Source organism: Candida margitis (assembly GCF_024628925.1).
Source record: "Candida margitis strain CBS 14175 chromosome Unknown scaffold36, whole genome shotgun sequence".
NCBI lineage: Eukaryota > Fungi > Ascomycota > Pichiomycetes > Serinales > Debaryomycetaceae > Lodderomyces > Lodderomyces margitis.
Genome location: NW_026261866.1, coordinates 68,726 through 88,649, shown reverse-complemented (window position 1 = coordinate 88,649; position 19,924 = coordinate 68,726). Strand labels below are relative to the sequence as shown.

At 38.2% G+C, this 19,924-nt stretch overlaps 10 protein-coding genes across 10 annotated transcripts; 6 read left to right on the top strand and 4 right to left on the bottom strand. All coding sequences in view use genetic code 12, as the record gives it.

Moving 5' to 3' along the window:
* Positions 1-641: 641 nt before the first annotated feature.
* On the top strand, positions 642-1,670 carry GCN4 (amino acid starvation-responsive transcription factor; the record flags this gene model as incomplete). Its single annotated transcript, XM_051816276.1, has 1 exon — positions 642-1,670. One exon carries the CDS (start codon positions 642-644, stop codon positions 1,668-1,670), a length of 1,029 nt encoding a protein of 342 aa, XP_051670382.1.
* Positions 1,671-2,094: 424 nt separating this feature from the next.
* CANMA_004040 (uncharacterized protein) lies at positions 2,095-2,751 on the top strand (the record flags this gene model as incomplete). Its single annotated transcript, XM_051816275.1, has 1 exon — positions 2,095-2,751. One exon carries the CDS (start codon positions 2,095-2,097, stop codon positions 2,749-2,751), a length of 657 nt encoding a protein of 218 aa, XP_051670381.1.
* A 789-nt stretch (positions 2,752-3,540) lies between these two features.
* CANMA_004039 (uncharacterized protein) lies at positions 3,541-3,828 on the top strand (the record flags this gene model as incomplete). Its single annotated transcript, XM_051816274.1, has 1 exon — positions 3,541-3,828. The coding sequence occupies one exon, from the start codon at positions 3,541-3,543 to the stop codon at positions 3,826-3,828; it is 288 nt and encodes a 95-aa protein (XP_051670380.1).
* Positions 3,829-6,616: 2,788 nt separating this feature from the next.
* On the top strand, positions 6,617-8,152 carry FCY21 (purine-cytosine permease; the record flags this gene model as incomplete). The annotated part of the gene is made up of 1 exon (XM_051816273.1): positions 6,617-8,152. One exon carries the CDS (start codon positions 6,617-6,619, stop codon positions 8,150-8,152), a length of 1,536 nt encoding a protein of 511 aa, XP_051670379.1.
* Positions 8,153-8,397: 245 nt separating this feature from the next.
* CANMA_004037 (uncharacterized protein) lies at positions 8,398-9,888 on the bottom strand (the record flags this gene model as incomplete). The annotated part of the gene is made up of 1 exon (XM_051816272.1): positions 8,398-9,888. The coding sequence occupies one exon, from the start codon at positions 9,886-9,888 to the stop codon at positions 8,398-8,400; it is 1,491 nt and encodes a 496-aa protein (XP_051670378.1).
* A 183-nt stretch (positions 9,889-10,071) lies between these two features.
* On the top strand, positions 10,072-10,791 carry CANMA_004036 (IRC22; the record flags this gene model as incomplete). The annotated part of the gene is made up of 1 exon (XM_051816271.1): positions 10,072-10,791. The coding sequence occupies one exon, from the start codon at positions 10,072-10,074 to the stop codon at positions 10,789-10,791; it is 720 nt and encodes a 239-aa protein (XP_051670377.1).
* Positions 10,792-11,112: 321 nt separating this feature from the next.
* Positions 11,113-14,082, top strand: INP51 (phosphoinositide 5-phosphatase; the record flags this gene model as incomplete). Its single annotated transcript, XM_051816270.1, has 1 exon — positions 11,113-14,082. The coding sequence occupies one exon, from the start codon at positions 11,113-11,115 to the stop codon at positions 14,080-14,082; it is 2,970 nt and encodes a 989-aa protein (XP_051670376.1).
* Positions 14,083-14,098: 16 nt separating this feature from the next.
* CANMA_004034 (uncharacterized protein) lies at positions 14,099-14,371 on the bottom strand (the record flags this gene model as incomplete). The annotated part of the gene is made up of 1 exon (XM_051816269.1): positions 14,099-14,371. One exon carries the CDS (start codon positions 14,369-14,371, stop codon positions 14,099-14,101), a length of 273 nt encoding a protein of 90 aa, XP_051670375.1.
* Positions 14,372-14,492: 121 nt separating this feature from the next.
* On the bottom strand, positions 14,493-16,223 carry LEU42 (Leu42p; the record flags this gene model as incomplete). The annotated part of the gene is made up of 1 exon (XM_051816267.1): positions 14,493-16,223. The coding sequence occupies one exon, from the start codon at positions 16,221-16,223 to the stop codon at positions 14,493-14,495; it is 1,731 nt and encodes a 576-aa protein (XP_051670374.1).
* A 949-nt stretch (positions 16,224-17,172) lies between these two features.
* CANMA_004032 (uncharacterized protein) lies at positions 17,173-19,278 on the bottom strand (the record flags this gene model as incomplete). Its single annotated transcript, XM_051816266.1, has 2 exons — positions 17,173-18,921; positions 19,045-19,278. 2 exons carry the CDS (start codon positions 19,276-19,278, stop codon positions 17,173-17,175), a joined length of 1,983 nt encoding a protein of 660 aa, XP_051670373.1.
* Between the last annotated feature and the right edge of the window lie 646 nt (positions 19,279-19,924).

Here is a 19,924-nt window from a genome sequence, read left to right as displayed (position 1 = left end):
GGTTTATTGCCCTAAGTGTAGTATAAAAATTATCAACATTTCCTCACGAAAAATTAAAAACCCACTTTTACTGAAAATTTTTTTCTTCTTTTCTTCTTTTCTTCTCTCCACACTTCAACATTTTGATCAAACAAACAGTATAACAACAGTAAATAAACAACACAACGTCATAGCTATTACTACTACTACTATAATTATCACTTTAAATTTATTTTTCCCCCATATATTTTCCAGAGCCTACATTAATTTATCCACTATGTGTGCTTAAAATATTTATTTGTTTATCCTTATACAATTTAAAAAAATTTTAAAACCCTTTGTTATTTATTGAATTATGTCATAAATAATATCCTACTTTAAAAAAAAGAGTTTTAACAATATCCATCAAGAATATTTGATCGTTTGTTTATTACAATCTACTACCCCCTGTTTAAAAATGTTGAAATAGAAATTATTAATTATCCCCGTCCATTATGGCGTTCCCACTTTCACTACTACTACTAGATCACTGAACATTTCCCCAATACAAGAGTTATTAAAAAATAGAATACTGTTACATTGATACTTACTGATTACCATTGATATTAAATACAATTACAATTACTACTGCTGCTACTACTACTACTACTACATTAATAACAATGTCTGCTGCTACTACACCTATTGATTTCAAAGATTCATTGTTTGAATCTCCAGAAATGGTCAATGACAAGATGATTGAACCAAAAAAGAATGTTGATGCTGCTGCTACAGCTACAACTGAAAGTCGCGCTGCTTCATCTGTAGAAGAGATGAATCAGAAAAAGGAAGTTGCATCGCCTTTTCAAATCCATTCAAGTGTATTGGAATCTGTTTTCAGTACCAACTTGGACGGCAAGGATGCTTTATTAGATCATACTCCTATGTTTGATGAGTTGGATTTCATCATGGATGGTGCCAAGGTGAACTCTAAGGATGATTGGGTCGCTCTCTTTGGAGACGATGATGATGCCATGTTCCCAACTGAAGGGGAAGGTGATGGTGAATATGGTCCAATTCTATCCTTAGATGATGCCGCCACCGATGATGCTGCTGGTGTTGCTGTTACTGGTGATGAAGCAGATTCAATTGTTCCTCATGACGAAATCTTGGAGGCTCTTTTGATTGAAGCTTCACCAAATGGGTTGTCAGATGACACCATTTCTGCGGCTACTACCTCGGCATCCAGTCCAGATTTGATTAGCACTGTTGCTACCAGTGTTGCCCCTTCATCTTCAAACAAGAGATCATTTAGAGAGGTAGATTCTGTTGCTGACTATGGTGCCAAAAGGTCAAATCAACAGTCGCAGTTGTTTACCCCCAACATTTCATCTGCTTTGCCTACTCCTCAGTTGGATATGAAGAAGCCATCATCGAAAAAGGCTAAAGTTGACCATTTAGGATGTGTCACATATTCCAAGAAACAACGGTCACAGTCATTAGAACCCATTGCTTTAGATGGTATTCAGGATTCGGCTGCTTTGAAAAGAGCCAAGAACACTGAAGCTGCCAGGAGGTCAAGGGCTAGAAAAATGGAGAGGATGACCCAGTTGGAGGATAAAGTTGAAGAGTTGATGACTGAGAAATCTGCATTGGCTGATGAAGTTGACAGATTGAAATCTATACTTCAAGCCAATGGGATTGCTTATTAACTTTAGTTTGAGTTTTTTTATAAAGAGAAATAATATATAAGTGAAAGAAAGAAAAAAAATGAACTTGTTTGAGAATGATTTTGGTATCTATTGTATCTATCTGGAATTGTTGTACCTTTGTAGTTGGTTTGATGTGGTCTCTTGGTGCATAACGTATAAACGTTATAATGCTCTACAAATGCTATTTGCTGAAGCAGAAGAATTTACTTTTTAAAGAACAGCTTGCTAGTCAACTGTTTTGTCTCTCATATTAGGTCTTGGTTTGCAACTATTTATTTGCAACCAATTCTCTATTTTCTCGTGCCAACTAATGGCCGTGTACATTGTTCAAATCAGGATACAACTGTGCTTCTGTGTATACTATAAAACTTGATTGCGTAACAATTTATTGCATTCGTCTTCCACTTCTAGAATTCGACCAAACATGATGCAAGCAACAAGATTCATCGCATTGATATGCTTCTTAGTTTTAATAACGTGCAGTACTACAAGTATCCAAGAAAACTTCCTTCAGTGCCAAAGTAATAGTACAATAAGAATCTGTACATTTGATGACGAAGTTCAAAGATATGTGGCCTTACTGAAAATAAGCGGTGGGTTCATCATTGCCAAGGGATCAATATCCGCATTCGATTGCAAGAAGAATGGATTTACAAGAAGTGGTTGCAAAGTTATAAAGAAGGCGGCTAATAAACTGAAGGACAAGGTGACCCTCTTCATTAAGAGGTCACTCAGCAATCAGTTGACTGAAGTCCTTCAGGAGCAGAAAGATAGGAAACGTCAATTATGTTTAGAGTCGAACATAAAAGGACGGTGTATTAAGTGGATATTGTGGAATCCATTAAATGATGGAAGTGAGGTAGATTTAATTCTTAAGCAATATCATGATATATGCTTACTGGCTGGAAAAAAGGTTGTAGCAGATTTCCCAAATTACATGACTCATATTGTTTTCACTTGTGTTGAAAAAGATGGAGGAGATGATAATGATGACAGAAATGATGGTGATGATGGTGATGGTGGTAATGATAGTGATGATGGTAATGATGGTGATGATAGGAAATGTTCAAAGGATAATTAGCTAAATAGTATCATTAAATGTATTGAGTTGATCTTGATATTGGCAAATATGTCACTATCTTCTCCCCCATTTGTCAAGGTTAATGGACGAATCAAACTATCGACGTTGATATTGTGATATGAAATCAGGTGCTTCGAAAAGTAAGAGGTAATTTCGACGGGAAATAGTCTAGTATGTTAGCACAATCATGAGCTGAGGTGTGATTGTAATGAAGTGGCAAATGTTAGAGCCATGTCTGTAGCTGGTCTCACTATTCCAAAAGAGAAAACTGCAAACTCAATACAACAAACAGACTTTATCAACAGGAAGAGGTTTTCTCTGATCAATTACATTAGTCCAGAGATCAACAACTAATCAGTAATAAGCTATTTGGAATATAGTGTGAAATCACATGTTAATCCATTTAGTGAACAGCCACCAAAATATTCTGTTTATAAATTGAAGAGTAAATAAGTTATTGTACGACAGCAGCTTAGACTCTAATTCATCAGATCTTTTATATCATTTGTTAACAGATACACTACTTCTTAATATAAGGAAAGAACCAAAAGAATGTTGAATCATCATAAATGCTATTATTTCATTTCCCAGTTGGCATAACTAAAAATGATTGCAAAAAGATCAGCATCCATTTTCTCATATCAAATCGAAGGAACACCGTGGCCGATAGTTGGTAAAGACATTATATAAGTTCTGTAGTTTCGACTGACTGAATGACTGACTGACTGGAAAAGGATGCTAATCCATCACTAACTCATTATGGAGTTTTCCATTATACTCTTGTCACTCATGGTCTCTGTGTTTGCGAAACGCGAAAGAAACCGAGGACCATATCATTTCGATACAGAAGAAGAAGAACGGGATTTTGATCTGATGGTTGATTACATGTGTCAGAATTCAAGTAACATCATTTGCCATGACCCTGTATTGGACAAAAAATTTAGATTTACACCATGGGGCGAAAAAGGTGACACGTATGCTATTGCTATTGAATTTTTGGAGTCTGGTGGATATTCTCAAGAACAGATTGATGAGGCGGTGAAGAGGGCAAAAGCTAAACGAAGAAAGCCAATTTGATTCCAAATTCTGTGAATTATTGAGAAAAATTAAAGTGGCAAATATCAACCATGCTGTATGGAGGAGGAAAGCAATAAAATTAAAAGGAGATTGTACCATCGCCGCTTATAGTTTTTCATTATAGATTTTCAAGTGACCGATTGAATTAAATTCAAATGTAGATGATAACTTTGCCATATTATTCCTTGTTCTACTTCTAATTTCCACTTCGTACTGTAGTACACCGCAGATTTGTGATGGATCATTTTTTTTTTTTGCAAAGAACTTGCCAGATTATTAAAAGTTGCAAAAGCTACGGAATATTTAGAGCTAGACTAAACAAAAGTTCTACAAATTTTATTTTTGTTTACTTTGTATATTAGTCTAATGTAAATTTCGTTTCTATGAAATTTTTAAATCTATTACAAGTGTCAGGCACTTGAAAATAATCATATGAATAACAAGCTTGCACGTTTAAAAAAAAGTATCTTGTGAGGGGTACAAGCAAAGTTTTGGCAATTTAAAGTCAACACATCCACTGACAATGTTCGCGTTTGACAAAATTAAATCGGTCCCAAAATCATAAAGGGTAAATTGCTACGAATGATTTGGATGTGATGGAAACAGAATAAAGAATATTTCAAAAACAAATGGCCAATTTCTCACAAGGGTAAAACCAAAGAGAATCAAACCTGACATGTCAACCGGTCAAACAACAAATATTGAAGAGCGGAAAACGTTTTGAATCTGATGCTCCTGCTTTAAAGTCAATAAAGACGACGATGGTTCGAACGTCTTTTCTGGACAACGACAAAGCTTGATGGTAACGATTGAAGAAATTTACCAAAACTAAAAGAATAAATTCAGGGACATTATGAAAACGGCAATGATTACGATAAAGTTTCGTACATGCACCAATTAGGTTTAACAATAGTGGAAAAAAAATGAAAATACAAATTTCCACAACTTCTTTTTGTATTTTGTTTTTCTTTTATCTTCCTCAGGTTTGTTAAATATTAAGAAGAAAATAGGAGGGAGAAGCAGAGTTAAAGTAATCTACAATATCTGTTTCACAGTGAATGTCCCAAGATATATCAAAGATAATATATGCACTTATGAAACAACTGGATCGTTTGCGATGTAGATTGTAGAGGAGGGGGCCGCAAGGACATGATGAAGAGGGACAAGAGGGTGTCTATTGTTGCTCACGTGACAACAGTAACATATATGTCCGAGGTTTCAACAGTGGTACCTAATATTAAATGCTGAACACTGTACAATCAGATACAACAGTTTATTGTCCTGCCTCTCAGTTTAACAAAACAATTAAACCTGACCGTAAAAAACAAAACAGAGATAGGACAACAATGGTTTGAATCTTTAGGGGCCTAGAAGAACAATAACTGTGGGCTGATGTCGGTCTTGTACGGAAACGATCTCATCTATTCCACTTTTGTGCCCAAATACGACCGCCTCTCATTTGTGTTTCACGTAACATTTACTTACACGGCATTTATTTGAGGAAAGAAAAAAAAAATTTTTTCCAGGGGCTTTCGACTTCTGTTTCTTTTAGTCGAAGCAATATATTAGTTGCAATTGGATGGGTTATCATTCTGTAAGGACTGATTCTAAGTTTGCAATGGATGGCACCGAACGTAATTCGCCCCCTTCCACCCCTATTTCCCCAACTTGAAAGGATCTCTAGCCTATCGTAACAATAAAGTAAGTTGTCTTATCAATCAAATTTCACGCGTGTTCCGATGGAAGAAAGAGAAGGCGGTTTTTATAAAGCTTATTGCGTAATATGCATAAAGGGGTAAAATTTTAGTCATGGGTCCACGTCCACATCCCGAAATTGAGAATTTTAATTGGTAGGGGGGGATGGAGAGAAACGGGAAAAAGAAAACTAGTGGAGGTTTTCTCGTCGCTTTAATGATAGTTGCTACTAATTTAAGGACTTACTCATTGGTATTGTCAATTGTGCTCCATCTTTCACAGAGTTGTTATAGAGAGATATATATTTCTGTTGAATTATATATTTTTGTTTTAGCTTTAGTTTTAATTTTGTCTCTGTGTCTTTCTTATCTTTAAGGCAAATTAAAAATTTAAAAGTCAACGGCAAAAATTTTTCTCTTATTGTATGTTATTGTGTGATAACATATTATAGTGTATATATATATATATATATATGTATGTATGTATGTATGTATGGATCTAATAACGCATGAGAAAAAGAAAAGAAAAAAAAAAGAAATTTCTTTTTAAAATTTTAGGGCTTTCCGATGGGACAATTAATTAATGCTTTTTAAAGAGAGGCAAAAGAGTGACAAAAGAGACAGAGAGAGACAAACATCAAAATGCAAAACCCTAAAATACACCAAAGGCTTTTTACATCTGAAGAAATTTTCATTTAATCTAATTCCATCTCCCCTCTTCTTCTTCTTCTTCTTCTTCTTCTTTTCTTATCTCTAAATTACAAATTGATCCACTGACAAACTACTTTTGGGCTTGATAATATAAGTACATCTTTATATCCCACACAAACACAACCCCTTCGACAAACAACCACACTTTTATTCAATAATAATCCATATATTAGAACAACCAACCATTCTACAACTCCCCCCCTATTTTAAATCATCTCCTATATATTTCACTCGACACATTTACACAGTGAAATATAGATTATCCATCTCCATTCTAATATAATTTCTTGAATAATACATCAAAGTCGTATTACAAAAAATCCCTGTCTGTTCTATAATATAATAATAATATTATTACTCAATCTAACGCTAAAGCTCCCAAGATGAAGGAATATACCGAGGAAAAATCAGTTGGTCTTGAGCACGAAAAGAGCATTGTTTATGATGATTTCGCCCCAAGCTCAGCTTCTGATGCCGAGGTACAAGATACACAACTCAATTTTGTTGATCGTTGGGCCCACAAATTAAAAGCAGAAACAAAAGGTATTGACTTAGTCACCGATGAGGAAAAGACAGATTCTTCGGTATGGAACGCCGCCACCATGTGGTTGAGTGCCAATTTGGTCATTGCTACTTTTGCTTTAGGTGCATTGGGTATTACTGTTTTTAATTTGGCTTTTGGTCAAGCAGTTTTAACCATTATTTTCTTTTCGGCCATTGGTAATTTCACCGTGGCTTATTTTTCCTGTTTTGGACCTACATTGGGGTTGAGACAAATGATTTTGTCACGGTTCATGATTGGTGATTTGACAGTACGGATTTTCAGTGTTATTAATGTCGTTGCTTGTGTTGGTTGGGGTGCTGTCAATATTATGTCAAGTGCTCAGTTGTTGCATATTGTCAACAATGGTGCGTTGCCTCCATGGGCTGGGTGTTTGATTCTTGTGCTTTGTACCATCTTGGTGACATTCTTTGGTTATCACGCCATCCATTTCTATGAAAAATGGTCATGGATTCCAAACTTGATTATTTTCATCATTCTTATTGTTAGATTTGCCATGACTGACAATTTCCATAGTGCAAACTTTGTTGGTGGTGAAACTACTGCAGGTAACGTTTTGAGTTTTGGTAGTACCGTTTATGGATTTGCCACTGGTTGGACTACTTATGCGTCCGACTACACCGTTTACCAACCAAGAAACACTAATTTGGTCAAGCTTTTCATCGCAATCTTTATCGGTATCTATGCTCCATCCGTTTTCATTTTGATCTTGGGTGCTGCTTGTGCCACCGCAACCAAGACAAACCCAGCATGGGCTGAACTGTACGACAACTACTCCGTTGGTGGATTAGTTTACTCGATTTTGGTGACTGATTCTTTACATGGATTTGGTCAATTTTGTTGTGTCGTGTTGGCATTGTCAACCATTGCCAACAATATCCCCAATATGTACTCAATAGCCCTCAGTGCCCAAACTGTTTGGACCAAGTTTTCCAAAGTACCTCGTGTTGCTTGGACCATCATTGGTAATGGTGCCACTTTGGCCATTTGTATCCCAGCTTATTACAAGTTCGAATCCGTTATGGAAAACTTTATGAACTTGATCTCATACTATTTGGCAATTTACGAATCGCTTGTTTTAAGTTCGCATTTGATTTGGCACAAGGGCAAATTTAGAAGCTACGATTATGAGCGTTACAATGATAAACAAAGTTATCCAGTTGGGTTGGCGGGTACTTTTGGATTCTGTTGTGGTGTTGCTGGTGTTATTTTGGGAATGAACCAGACGTGGTATATGGGTGTTATTGCTAGACAAATTGGTGATTATGGTGGTGATATTGCTTTTGAACTAGCTTTTGCATTTGCATTCATTGGTTTCAATACCACGCGCTACTTTGAAAAGAAATACATACGATAGATTAGATTAGCTTTGACTGGCTTTTTCATTTTTATTTTGATAGAATATGTATTAATGTTGTACCACTTGTAATATAATGATAGATGTGTGAATGAGAATGATTGAGAACAGTTTATTGTAGACAGAGTGATGCTGAGGGAATGGAGAAAACCAAAGTGAGTACTCCTACATATTACTACACTAAAAAATTCCGACTATCGTCTAAGTTCATGGAAACATACACAACCAAGATCAGTTTCAAATGATCAATACACTTTGCTAAATATTTCCTCATAACTCTTTAGCTTACCTTCAAGATTGAAAAATTTCAATGTCGTCAACAATTGTTTTCGCAAAGCATCATTTATCCCACTTCCTTCCTTAATGTACTCATCTACAAAAGGTAATAACCATACCACTCGTCCCAAATCATTTGATTTTACAGCAGCATCCAACATGATTGAAAATAAATGCTCATCAAACACTCTGCCTTCAACCAACACATCCTCAACGTAATTGAGTTCAATCCGCTCTTGATCTCGCGAATGCAACACAATTTTGTTGAATAGGAGATCGAGATATTGGTACAATCCCAACTCGATAGCCATTTCCATAATCAGGTACATGCTTCTGCGCGAAATGGTCAATAACCGTTCCTCGAGATCAAGACCAGGGATATATGTGGGTAGCTTGTATTTCGATTTGGATAACAAGGGCGATTTAATTACCAGCATCTCACCAGCAATCTTATCCAACGTCAAGAACGACAACAATTCCAAAAATGTCTTGTCGTCTCTTCGGAGTAGTTGATACTTGAGTAGTGATGGAAGCATTTCCGGATCCTTTTGAATTAAATGGGCAAAATGGTCAGCCATTAGTGGAGCAAAGATGGAGTCAGTAGCTGGTGAAGGATCTGCGAGGACTGTAGGCTGGTGTTTATACTGAAACAACGACAAGTAGATAATTTGCTGATAATTTAACAAGTTACAATTGCCGAGTTTGTCTAATAGGTACTTCCATAGCTTAATCGTTGGTATATTGTTATGAGGGGATAGTAGTATTTTAACCACTTGCACAGCCAATTGAATGTGAGATAATTTTTTATTCGAGGTTGCGTAGTCCTCAAACGCCGTCTCTAGTGATTGTATTACTTCTTTATCCCCATATTGAGCCAGTTTAAAAACAATGGGCTGAGCGAAACCAAGCTGCGAAATAGTGTTACCTTCTGAAGTACTTAGCCACTGCGAAGATTTGTAGTGATGGAAGTTTAGTCGGTACAGTTCCAATGAAACGAAATCACTTGAAGTTTTAATCTCATCAATAAAACTCCCAATATCGTGATCAATCTTTACGCTCCTCAATTTCAAATCTATCTTCACATTTTCCATCAACATGTTGGCCACCAACATCATCGTGTTTCGCATTTCTACATCGGTATAGGTAAGACCCTCGTGTCCTTTCATGTCTTTACACATGTCTTTGAAAGATGTGATTTTGCACCCTGCATCATTGGCAAACATTGCCTCAACATTCTTTTTGTCTTGGAGAATATCAACCAAATTCAACCGGTGTTGCTTGTATTGCCTCGACATTTCTATAGCATCTTCGTATCCCTTTACCCGTCGTTCGTATCTTTTGACAGCTTGGGCAAACCTTTTATCTGATTCGAAATTGGGCACTGATTCCTGGGTGTTGTTTTTATGGCTAAGGCTTGGTATTAGCGAGTAGCTTCGTATTCTGAACGGTCGCTTGAGCATGGTATGACAATGTAGTAGAAGTGTATTGGTGAAAACAAGTTGTACACAATAATCACGTTGTAATTTAATCTCTCATAATGTGTGCTCTAGCTTTACTCTCGTTTAAAGTCCATGAAAAAAAAAAAAGTTGAAAAATTTCGTTTCAATCATTCAAAACATTGACCATCCACAGTTTTACAGAACATGAAATTCTCCAACATCATTGCAGTTCTTTCTGCATCAATTGCATCAGTTTCAGCCTACCAAACCACAGGAAAGGAGACGGTTGACATTTTGGTTGACTACAGCATTAAAGAAACCCCAGAAGTGACAAAGAATGACGTGGCCAGTTGGACCAATGGGGAAGAGATTACCATTCAATACACCCTAAGCAATAATGAAGAGACTGAGATTTCCATTATTGGTGTCACTGGTCAATTCTTGAACCCAGTCACTAAAGAGGCTGTGACAAACTTGACTCAAGGAAGAATTGGACCCGTTCAAGTTGCTGCTGGTCAATCAGCAAGATTTGAACAAACCGTCGCGGTCAATTTGGTTCCAAATAACTATGAATTGGTGCCACAAGTCTTTATTGTCCAAGGTGAATTAGTCAAGGTTATTCCCTGTCGTGGTCAGTTGGCTTCTGTTCTTGATAAAGCCATTTCTTTTTTCGATCCAAGATTGATCTTTTTGGAAGTCGTCTTGTTGGCATCTTTTGCTGGTTTGCTCTACTTGGCTTATCAGATCTGGGGCAAGAACTATATTCAAGGAACAGCACCCGTCGTTAAGACTAAAAAGAGTGTCAAATCGCCTTCTCCTGTTGCCACTTCTTCCTCAGCTGGCTCATCAACTGGAGCTGGATACGATGTTAATTGGCTTCCAGAAGGTCACTTGAAGCAGAAGAAGACCAAGAAGGTAGCATGAGGGAATGTAGTAATCGTTAGTTAACATACGCTGTAGTTGTTTACAAATGTACGTTTTTATTTCAGTGTATTGAGGCTGATATTCAGCAGTGTAATAGTAATCGAACTGTGAGCACAACAGATCTAAGCGCTAAGTGCTACATCTCTAGATCTCTATTAGATACACTGCTGCTGGTTAAACCGTTAGTTCACCAAAAGATTACAAGGCAATGGAGATATTCACGTGACAATATCGACTGTAATTTTTTTGTTTATAAACTTGCAACATCAGTATCAACATATTTGAGCTTTCTCTCCCAAACATAGCCCTTCCCACACCAGCATGCGATTATACCTCAATGATAAACCACGGACATTTGTTTTAACAACTGCGACGCATGCATTAATCGTCAGACACCCAAACCCAACATACGAACACAAGGGTATCAAGAGTCGAATACTTGGCCATAAGCGCAGTCACAGCGATAAAGACGATTCCAAGGTCTTGGTAGAGTTTATCTTGAAGGAGTACATCAATCTAAGCTCATACCGAGATGTAACCCCTAAACGAAACAAGCTCTTGGGATTTATTGGTCTTTTACCTTTGAAAGGTAAAGTGTTTTTAGGCTTTATAACTCAGCATGAGCTAGTAGCCTCGCCAACTTTGGATGACAAGGTGTACAAGATCACGGGAACTGAGTTTTTTTGCTTAAACAGTGATGAGTACGACTATATTTTTGATAGAGACTTTGATGAGTTGCGCTATCAAGACACTGAAAAGGTAAAGTACCCTGGTTCTTCGGTGAGGAAACTTTTATCGAGTGGTGCATTCTTTTACTCGAGACAGTTTGATATCACATCTACAATCCAGGAAAGAGGTATAGGAACTTCCGATTTCAAGTTAATTGCAGATGCCTCTTACTTTAGGCGGTTCCTGTGGAACATGTTTATGATGGAGGAGCTACTCGAGTTTAGAAATAGATTGACGTTGTCGGAACAGAGGTTGATTGATGAGACGGGGTTCCTCATTATTATTGCTCGTGGATATGCGAAAACCATCAACACTGAAGTTTCTGGTCAAGATGCGTTATTAACTTTGATATCGAAACAAAGCAGTGCCAAAGAAGGGCCCATTTTTGGCGATTGGGGATGTGATGGTAATGGGTGCGTTTCAAACTATCTTGAATCGGAAGTGATTCTCTTTACTGAACATTTCTGTCTATCATACGTGATTGCACGAGGAAATGTCCCCATGTACTGGGAACTTGATAACAACTTTTCAACCAAGAATATAATTGGAGCTAGCAATAAAAAAATCGTGTTTCCAAGGTCATTTGAAGCATCACAGGAAGCGTTCACAAGGCATATAGAAAGGCTTGCTGCTCAATATGGTGATGTTCATGTGCTCAATGAACTCTCAGACAAGTCATACAAGAGCGTTTTAAATGCTTCCTTTGAAGAGCAGGTGAAGTACTTTGTGGCACATAGAGACCCTGCCACATCTGACTTTAAGTTTCAGTACACGCACATTCCCATACCTGCTGCTAGGATCAAGAAAATAGGCTACACTTCACAAAACCCTTCTGAGATACAGTCTCGAGTAGCTACTTCTGTGACAGACTTTGGTGCTTTGTTCTATGATAATGCCACAACTAGTTTTGTTGGCAAACAGTTGGGTATATTCAGAATTAATTCCTTTGACAGCTTGAACAAAGCCAACTTCTTGTCAAAGGTGATTAGTCAGGAGGTGATATTGTTGGCATTCAGCGAGATTGGCGTACACTTAGACAGAGACTTGTTTACATCACACGCAAAGTTATGGCAGGAGAATGACATTATAATAACTCAGTTGACGCTCAATTTTGTTTCATACAGCGACAAGTTACACACCAGCAAAAAGTCAAATGCCTCGTCAGTAAAGTCCCACATTACGAAAAAGTATTTAAGTGGAGTGGTGGATAATACCAAACCAAATGAAATGGCACTACTCAAGTTGTTGGGTAGGTTGCAAGACCAGTCTGCAATTAGTTTGCACAATCCGCTTCACGATTACATTGATAAAGAGTTGGCCAAACGCAGCAAAGAGTTTACATCAGAGCTGGATATATCTGTATTTGCATCTACATTCAACGTGAATGCAGTTTTCTACGAGGGAGATATAAATGAATGGATATTACCACATGGTAAATCACATGACTTGGTTTTCATCGGTTTACAGGAAATTGTTGAATTAAAGCCCAACCAAATGATGGCCCAGGATTTCAAAAACAAAACTTTATGGGAGCGTAAAATTCTAAACTGTCTCGCACAAGAGGACAAGTATATGGTGATGTGGAGCGGTCAACTAGGAGGACTCGTGTTGCTCCTTTTTGTCAGAGAGTCACAGGTGAAGCATATCTCCAATATTGAAATTTCATTTAAAAAAACAGGTCTTGGTGGGATGGCTGCGAATAAAGGAGGAATCGCTGTCAGTTTCAAGTACTCTGACACAACAATGTGTTTTGTATCTTCTCATTTAGCCGCAGGACTCAGTAACACCGAAGAAAGACACAACAATTATAAAACCTTGATCAAGGGGATCAAGTTTTCGAAGAATAGAAGAATTCCCAATCATGATGTTGTCATTTGGTTAGGTGACTTTAACTTTCGAATAGACTTGTCGAGCGAGGAAGTGAAATCTTTGATACATCAGAAGAAATACGGCAAGTTGTACGAGTACGACCAGTTGAACAGGCAAATGGCAAGTGGTGAAACTTTCCCTTTTTTTGCTGAACAAGAGATTCGGTTCCCACCTACTTACAAGTTTGATAATGGCACCAGAAAATATGACTCAAGTGAAAAACAAAGAGTTCCTGCTTGGACCGATCGAATATTGTACTTGTCGCGCAAGAACCTAATCAAGCCAATGGACTATGAGTGTATCGATAATATCATCTTTTCTGACCATCGGGCTGTGTACGCAGTATTTCAAATTACAGTTAAAATCGTCAATCATGGTATTAAAAAGAGATTGTCTAATGAACTATACGAAACGTATAATTTGAGGTATGGTGGAATTCAAGATTTGTCGGCCTTGACTTATGATCCTGACAAAAAGAGCGCCGATTATGAAAATGAAAAGTTGCCACCACCTAGTTCAGAAAAACTGAAATGGTGGCTAGATGGTGGCAAACCGGCAAAAGTAGCAATCCCTCGATTGTCTGAGGAGGGGAACGATCTCGTCGTAAATCCTTGGCGCCCAATTAATCCGTTTGTCGACACCATTGAACCCGAATTTGTTTCGAGAAAGGAGTTGGAAGGTATGTTGAAGTAAATAGGAATGGAGTAGATCAGTTTCCCTCTTGTACTTGTACTGTAGATGCAGAATCAGAAGACTCTTTCTTTTCTTCACTCGCGGTGTCTCTGGAGCTTGCTTGCACTGTGGAAGTGCACTCCCCTGATCCATTTTCTTCTGACTTGGTTATATTCTCTGCATCTTTTAAAATCGAGTCTAGCTTTGCCTCAAACGAATCCAACATCAGCTCTAGTTTTAAAGCTTGTTTTTCAGCTTCATTTATCTGTTGATAGGTATTAGCTATGTCGACGGAAGGTTCTTGTGTCATTGCGTATGGACGGTGTTGTTGCTGTGGTGAGAATTGACGTGCAATGTTTGAGAAATTGTTTGAGAAATTGTTTACACTTTAATTTTTTTGTTTGTTCTCTTACATTCAATAAATACTTTACTTAAATCTCCTTATTCCTCTTTAAACCATTGAGAATAGAAATCAATGAGAGGAAAGATGCTTGTGAAACATCGGTATTGATACCAACACCCCATCTGGTAACCGAGTTGTTGACCACGACTTCGATATACGTTGCTGCTCTAGCATTAGCATCTTCGCCCAAAGAGTGTTCGTGATAATGCTTGACATCGAAAGCAATGCCCAAATGCTTGGCCAAGGCGTCATTGAAAGCAGATAATTGACCATTACCCTGTCCTTTTACGGTGACGGACTTTCCATCAATTTCGATGGCTGCTTCTATCTCCTTGACACCTTTACCTGGGGTTTTTATTGAGTAATCAATCAACTTGTAATGCTCATCAGCAACCTCCTTGTCGTCTTCGTCGTAGTCAATAAAGTATTCTTGTTTAAACAAGTCACACAACTCTTGGTTGGTGAGTTCTTGTCCTTTGACTTCAGCACGTTGCTGAACCACTTTTGAAAAGGCAACTTGCAATCCTCTTGGCAAGTCCAACTCCAAGTTGCGCAAAATGACCCATGCTGAACCACCTTTACCCGACTGTGAGTTGACACGGATAATGGCTTCGTAAGTACGGCCAATATCTTCTGGGTCCAATGGCAAATAAGGCAATTGCCAGTGCACATTCTTTCCACCAGCAGCCTTGACTTTTTCGTGGTGGGCAGCGAAACCTTTCTTGATAGCATCTTGATGCGAACCGCTGAATGCACACACAACCAATGAACCACCGTATGGCGTTCTGGCATGGACTGGAATCTTGTTGCACTTTTCGACAATATTTATCACCGATGTGATGTCTGAAAAATCCAAGTAAGGCGACACACCTTGCGTGTACAAGTTCAAAGCCAATGTAACCAAGTCAACATTACCAGTACGTTCACCATTGCCAAAAAGACACCCTTCAACACGATCGGCTCCAGCCATTTGACCCAATTCGGCAGCAGCCACACTACAGCCACGATCGTTGTGAGGGTGCAACGAGATACATACAGTCTCACGATTGGTGATGTGAGTTGCAAAGTACTCAATTTGATCAGCATACACGTTGGGTGTCGACATCTCAACAGTTGCCGGTAAGTTAAAGATTATCGGTTTCTCCTTGCTGGGCTCCCATGCCTGTTTAACTGCTTCGCAAACTTCCACGGCATAGTCCAAGTCGGTATCTGAAAAAGTTTCTGGCGAAAATTCAAAATCCCAATCTGTTCCTGCAGATGATGGATCGTCTTTCGTTAACTTTCGAACAAGTTGGGTACATTTCACAGCCAAGTCCTTGCTCTCTTGCTTGCTCAAACCAAACACCACGTTTCTAAAACAATCTGACGTGGCTAAATATATGTGGACAGTGGCTCGCTTAGCGCCCTTGAGTGATTCCACCGTCCTCTTGATCAACTCTTCACGGCAAGGTGAGAGAACTTGAATCGACACATCAGCTGGTGCTGTTTCAATAGCAAATCTGGTGAAATCAAAATCGATCTGTGAAGCCAGCGGGAAAGCCACTTCAATTTCTTTGAAACCAATGTCAACCAATTTCTTAAAATATTCCTTCTTTTCTTCAATGGACATAGGATCTGGAAGGGATTGGTTACCGTCCCTCAAATCTGTTGAAAGCCATCTTGGCGCCTTATCCAAGGTTTTGTTTGGCCACTGGCGGTTTGGCAAATTTACCGGTGGAAATTTCTTGTACTTGGTTGATGGATCTTTTAACATAGGCATCTTTGGTGTAGAAAGTGAGATAGTTGAGATAGTTGAGATAGAATCACGACTTATGCTTAACTATTTATATACTGAGTTTATGGTTGTGATTGGATTTTTCAGAAAAACGAATGATGAAATCGAAGTTAGTCATAGAAGACGATTACACAAAAACTCTTTTCTGTCTTTTTTTCTTTTTTTCTTTGCTTTGTTGGTGAGCTCCGATACAGGTCCTGAATTTCTTAAGAGAACCGAAATGACCCCAGACTTTAGATCTATTGTTATGTTCTTGAGTGTATTACGGTTAACGGCGGTGTTTTCTTGTTTGCGGGAAAGGGCAGGAAGGCTGACTCTGTAAAAAGTGGCTATGGGTGGTGCTAGTGTATAGACAGATAGCTGGTCAAGAGATCCCATTTACAGGTCCGTTAAAGGGCGCTATCCAGGTTATATTAATCTTACACATAATAGAGGACCTTATATACACCTGCTACTTTCGCAATCCACTTGGCAAAAACGCTAGTAATGGAACCCAACCCTGTCACGTGCTGCCCTTCAGCTGCTCTTCTGTCTTTGCGCGAAAATAGACATGAAAAATTTTGCACACTTTTGCAAACTTTTATCCTCTTTTTCTCTTTCTTCACAAGCCAAAGCAAGTATGTATATTCATTTGTTTTGCTTCAATTGAATTCAGATGATTAGAATTATATATGCGTTATCGTCATGATTACGACCACTTAACAATGTCTTCGGGCGTAATTTGAAATCAACCAACACCTACATGATAAAATTCTTGAAGCTTCTGCACTTGACTTGACAATACTAACAGCTTAGAGTAGAAGCGTTGCTGCATTTGGAATAAATATCTCAACTCAACGGGTATTTATAAAAGCAAAGACTATACAAGAAAAACAATTTTAAAATAGTAGTCGACAGGTGCCAATGTAATGCCGAGTCTTGAAAAGCAAGCTAACTAGATAAAACAAAATAACACTCCAAAAACAGCAGTTAGTATTGGAGCATTTACAGTAGCAGACCCTTGGTATTCAGATACTGCTGGAGATTCTTCAGGACTGTATATGATCGAAATTGACTCTGCAAGTGTAACAATAGCCAGAGTTTGCTCTTCTGGGACATCTTCTGACCAGTACTCAGTTGTTTGAGGTTCCTCGACATCAGCAGACGGCGCTTGAACATGAGATGTAATTTCAATTATTGATGTGATAGTAGTAGTCACATCTTGTTCTGAGTTGTAGGAGACAATTGTGGTAACATGTGATTCAATCTCGCTAGCGGTAGCAATTCCAACATCCTTGGAAACACTTGGTACTGGTGATGAAAATGTCGATGGTGCAGCCACGGAGGTGGTGACATCTTGACTCTCAGTTACTAATGCAGACTCAGTCTCTTGAGCTATGGTCTCTTGAGCATCAGATGTAATAGGCTTCTCTACAAGATAAGCTTCAACGGATAGATTGTTCTCAGTCGTAGCTTCTGCGGCCAAGGATGTCAAACATTCATCACCACTGCATGATTCTATCAATTCCTCTTTAACTTCACTTGATCCAGGCTCCGAGACAGAATATGGAGGGATTCCCACTGATTTTGAATACTCAATAGTAACTTCAGCTAGTGACAACGAGGCTGAGAAAGAAACCACTTCTGAATATGACGTTGTAGCTAAGGGCTCTTTACTTGATTCACTTTCAATCGACGTTGTCAAAGGACAGTAAGTTGTGTAGATAGTTTCATCTTCGGTAACAGTTGTGAGTCCAGTTGTATGTGTAACCATGGTACAGCTATTATCTTTGCATGAAGTAATTGTGAAAATTGTTGTTTTAATATCAGTATTTGTAGAAACAACTTGCTCCAACGAAGATTCAACCAGGATAACGACATCTGTGGAAGCTTCGTAAATCAAAGCAGCAATTGTTGTATATGTGGAACTTGACTCATTTGCTGAAGTGGTGCTCGACTCGGTTGGGGAAGTGCTTGATGATTCTACTTCGCTGGTTTCAACTGAGGAAAGAAAGGATGTAGTAGCTTCAATTAATGTTGATAAAACCAATGTACGAGTGTCTTGGGAACAAATATCATTCGAACATGAGAAAAGGGTAATCACTGTTGTATCAATGCTTGTAGTGGTCGATATAGGTGGTAAGGTAATGACAATTGGAGGTGGCATTGAAGTCAGGAAATCAATAGATGGCTCACTCAGCAATGAGACTAAAGTAGATTCATAGCCCGGGGTCTCTGAGATGGAACTTTCAGATGTGGCTTGAAGTCTGGTTTCGACTTGGGATGAACTAGTTTCAACGGACGAACTTTCTTCCACACTTGTTGACTCCGCTGATGTGCTACTAATTTCAAACAATGTAGTCGAAGTTAAATCAATTTGAACAGAGCTTGGGCCCTCAAGTGAGAAGCTAAGGGCTATTGTAGATTCAACTTCAGGCGTAGTTTCAGCTTCAGGCGTAGTTTCAAATTCGGATGTAGGGTCAGTTTGAGCTGTCGTCTCAGCTCCAGACGGAGTTTCAGCTCCAGACCTATTTTCAACCTTGGATGTTGTTTCTTCTGTGGTAGATTCAATGGATGTTGACTTGATTTCACTTGTGATAGAGAGATCTGCAACTGAGCTCGTCCAATCCACAGTGGAGCTTTCAACCAAAATGGACTCTGTTTCCTCTGAAAAAGATGAGGAAGATGTCAAATCTATGGATGGCTCCTCAAAGCTAGAAATAATCGATTGGGGCCATTAATTCGCTGTAGTTAAAGTAATGTCAGGCTCAGATTCGGGATATATAGTGATGGTGGTGGTTGAAGGATCAGTGATTGTAACTGGCACAACAACTGTAACAACTCTTTTAGAAGATGTGCTTGTTGAGGTCTCTCTCTCAACCTCTGACATGGTATTCTCTTCCAAACTTGTTGTACTTTGCTCATTAGAATCCGTTTCTGGGCAGTATGTACTTGTGGTCCATGTTTCAGCGGTGATAGTGATGTCTTCGGTAATATAAACAAATGCAGATCTAGCTAAAGTAGTAAGTGCAGCGAGTGATGTTAAGATAGCTAACTTCATGTTTGGGGTGGATCAATAAATATTTTTGTAAACTTGGCTGGCTTGAAGCATCTTTACAAATCCGATTCCATAAAGCGAAAAGTGGCACATTTATAAATCAGTTTTCACATCATGTTTGGTGATAATTAGCACTTTTGGGTTAAGCTTTGAAACGAAAAATAAAATATAGTGGAGTTTATTTCTTTCGTTAATTACAATTGTTTTCAGCTTGTTTCAAAATAACTGCAAAAATTGTTTCCTTCATTATAATACACAATTTTATTCCCCATTAGAATTTGGGCATTTTTCTACTCCTGAAAATCCAATATTAAATGGGGATTGGTGAGTAACATATTTTTTAATAATAGTATATTACAAGCTTAATCGTTAAGCGAAACAATCAACTTTATTTTACCAACCTTTCTCTTTCACGATACAATCCGCAAAGAAAAAATCAATAAAGCTGACCACAAAGTCAAAGGTTAAAATAATAGGTCTCTTTTGAATTTGCAGAATTAGGACCACAACGCGTAGAGGTTGAAGTAGCACAGGCTATTAAGCAAACGGGGAATTCATATGACTACTATCTGGTAATCTTCGAAAGACTCACTTCTTTTCTTTACCTTTACATGGAAGCTATTCAGTTGGTTCCTTCGCTATTGTTTTA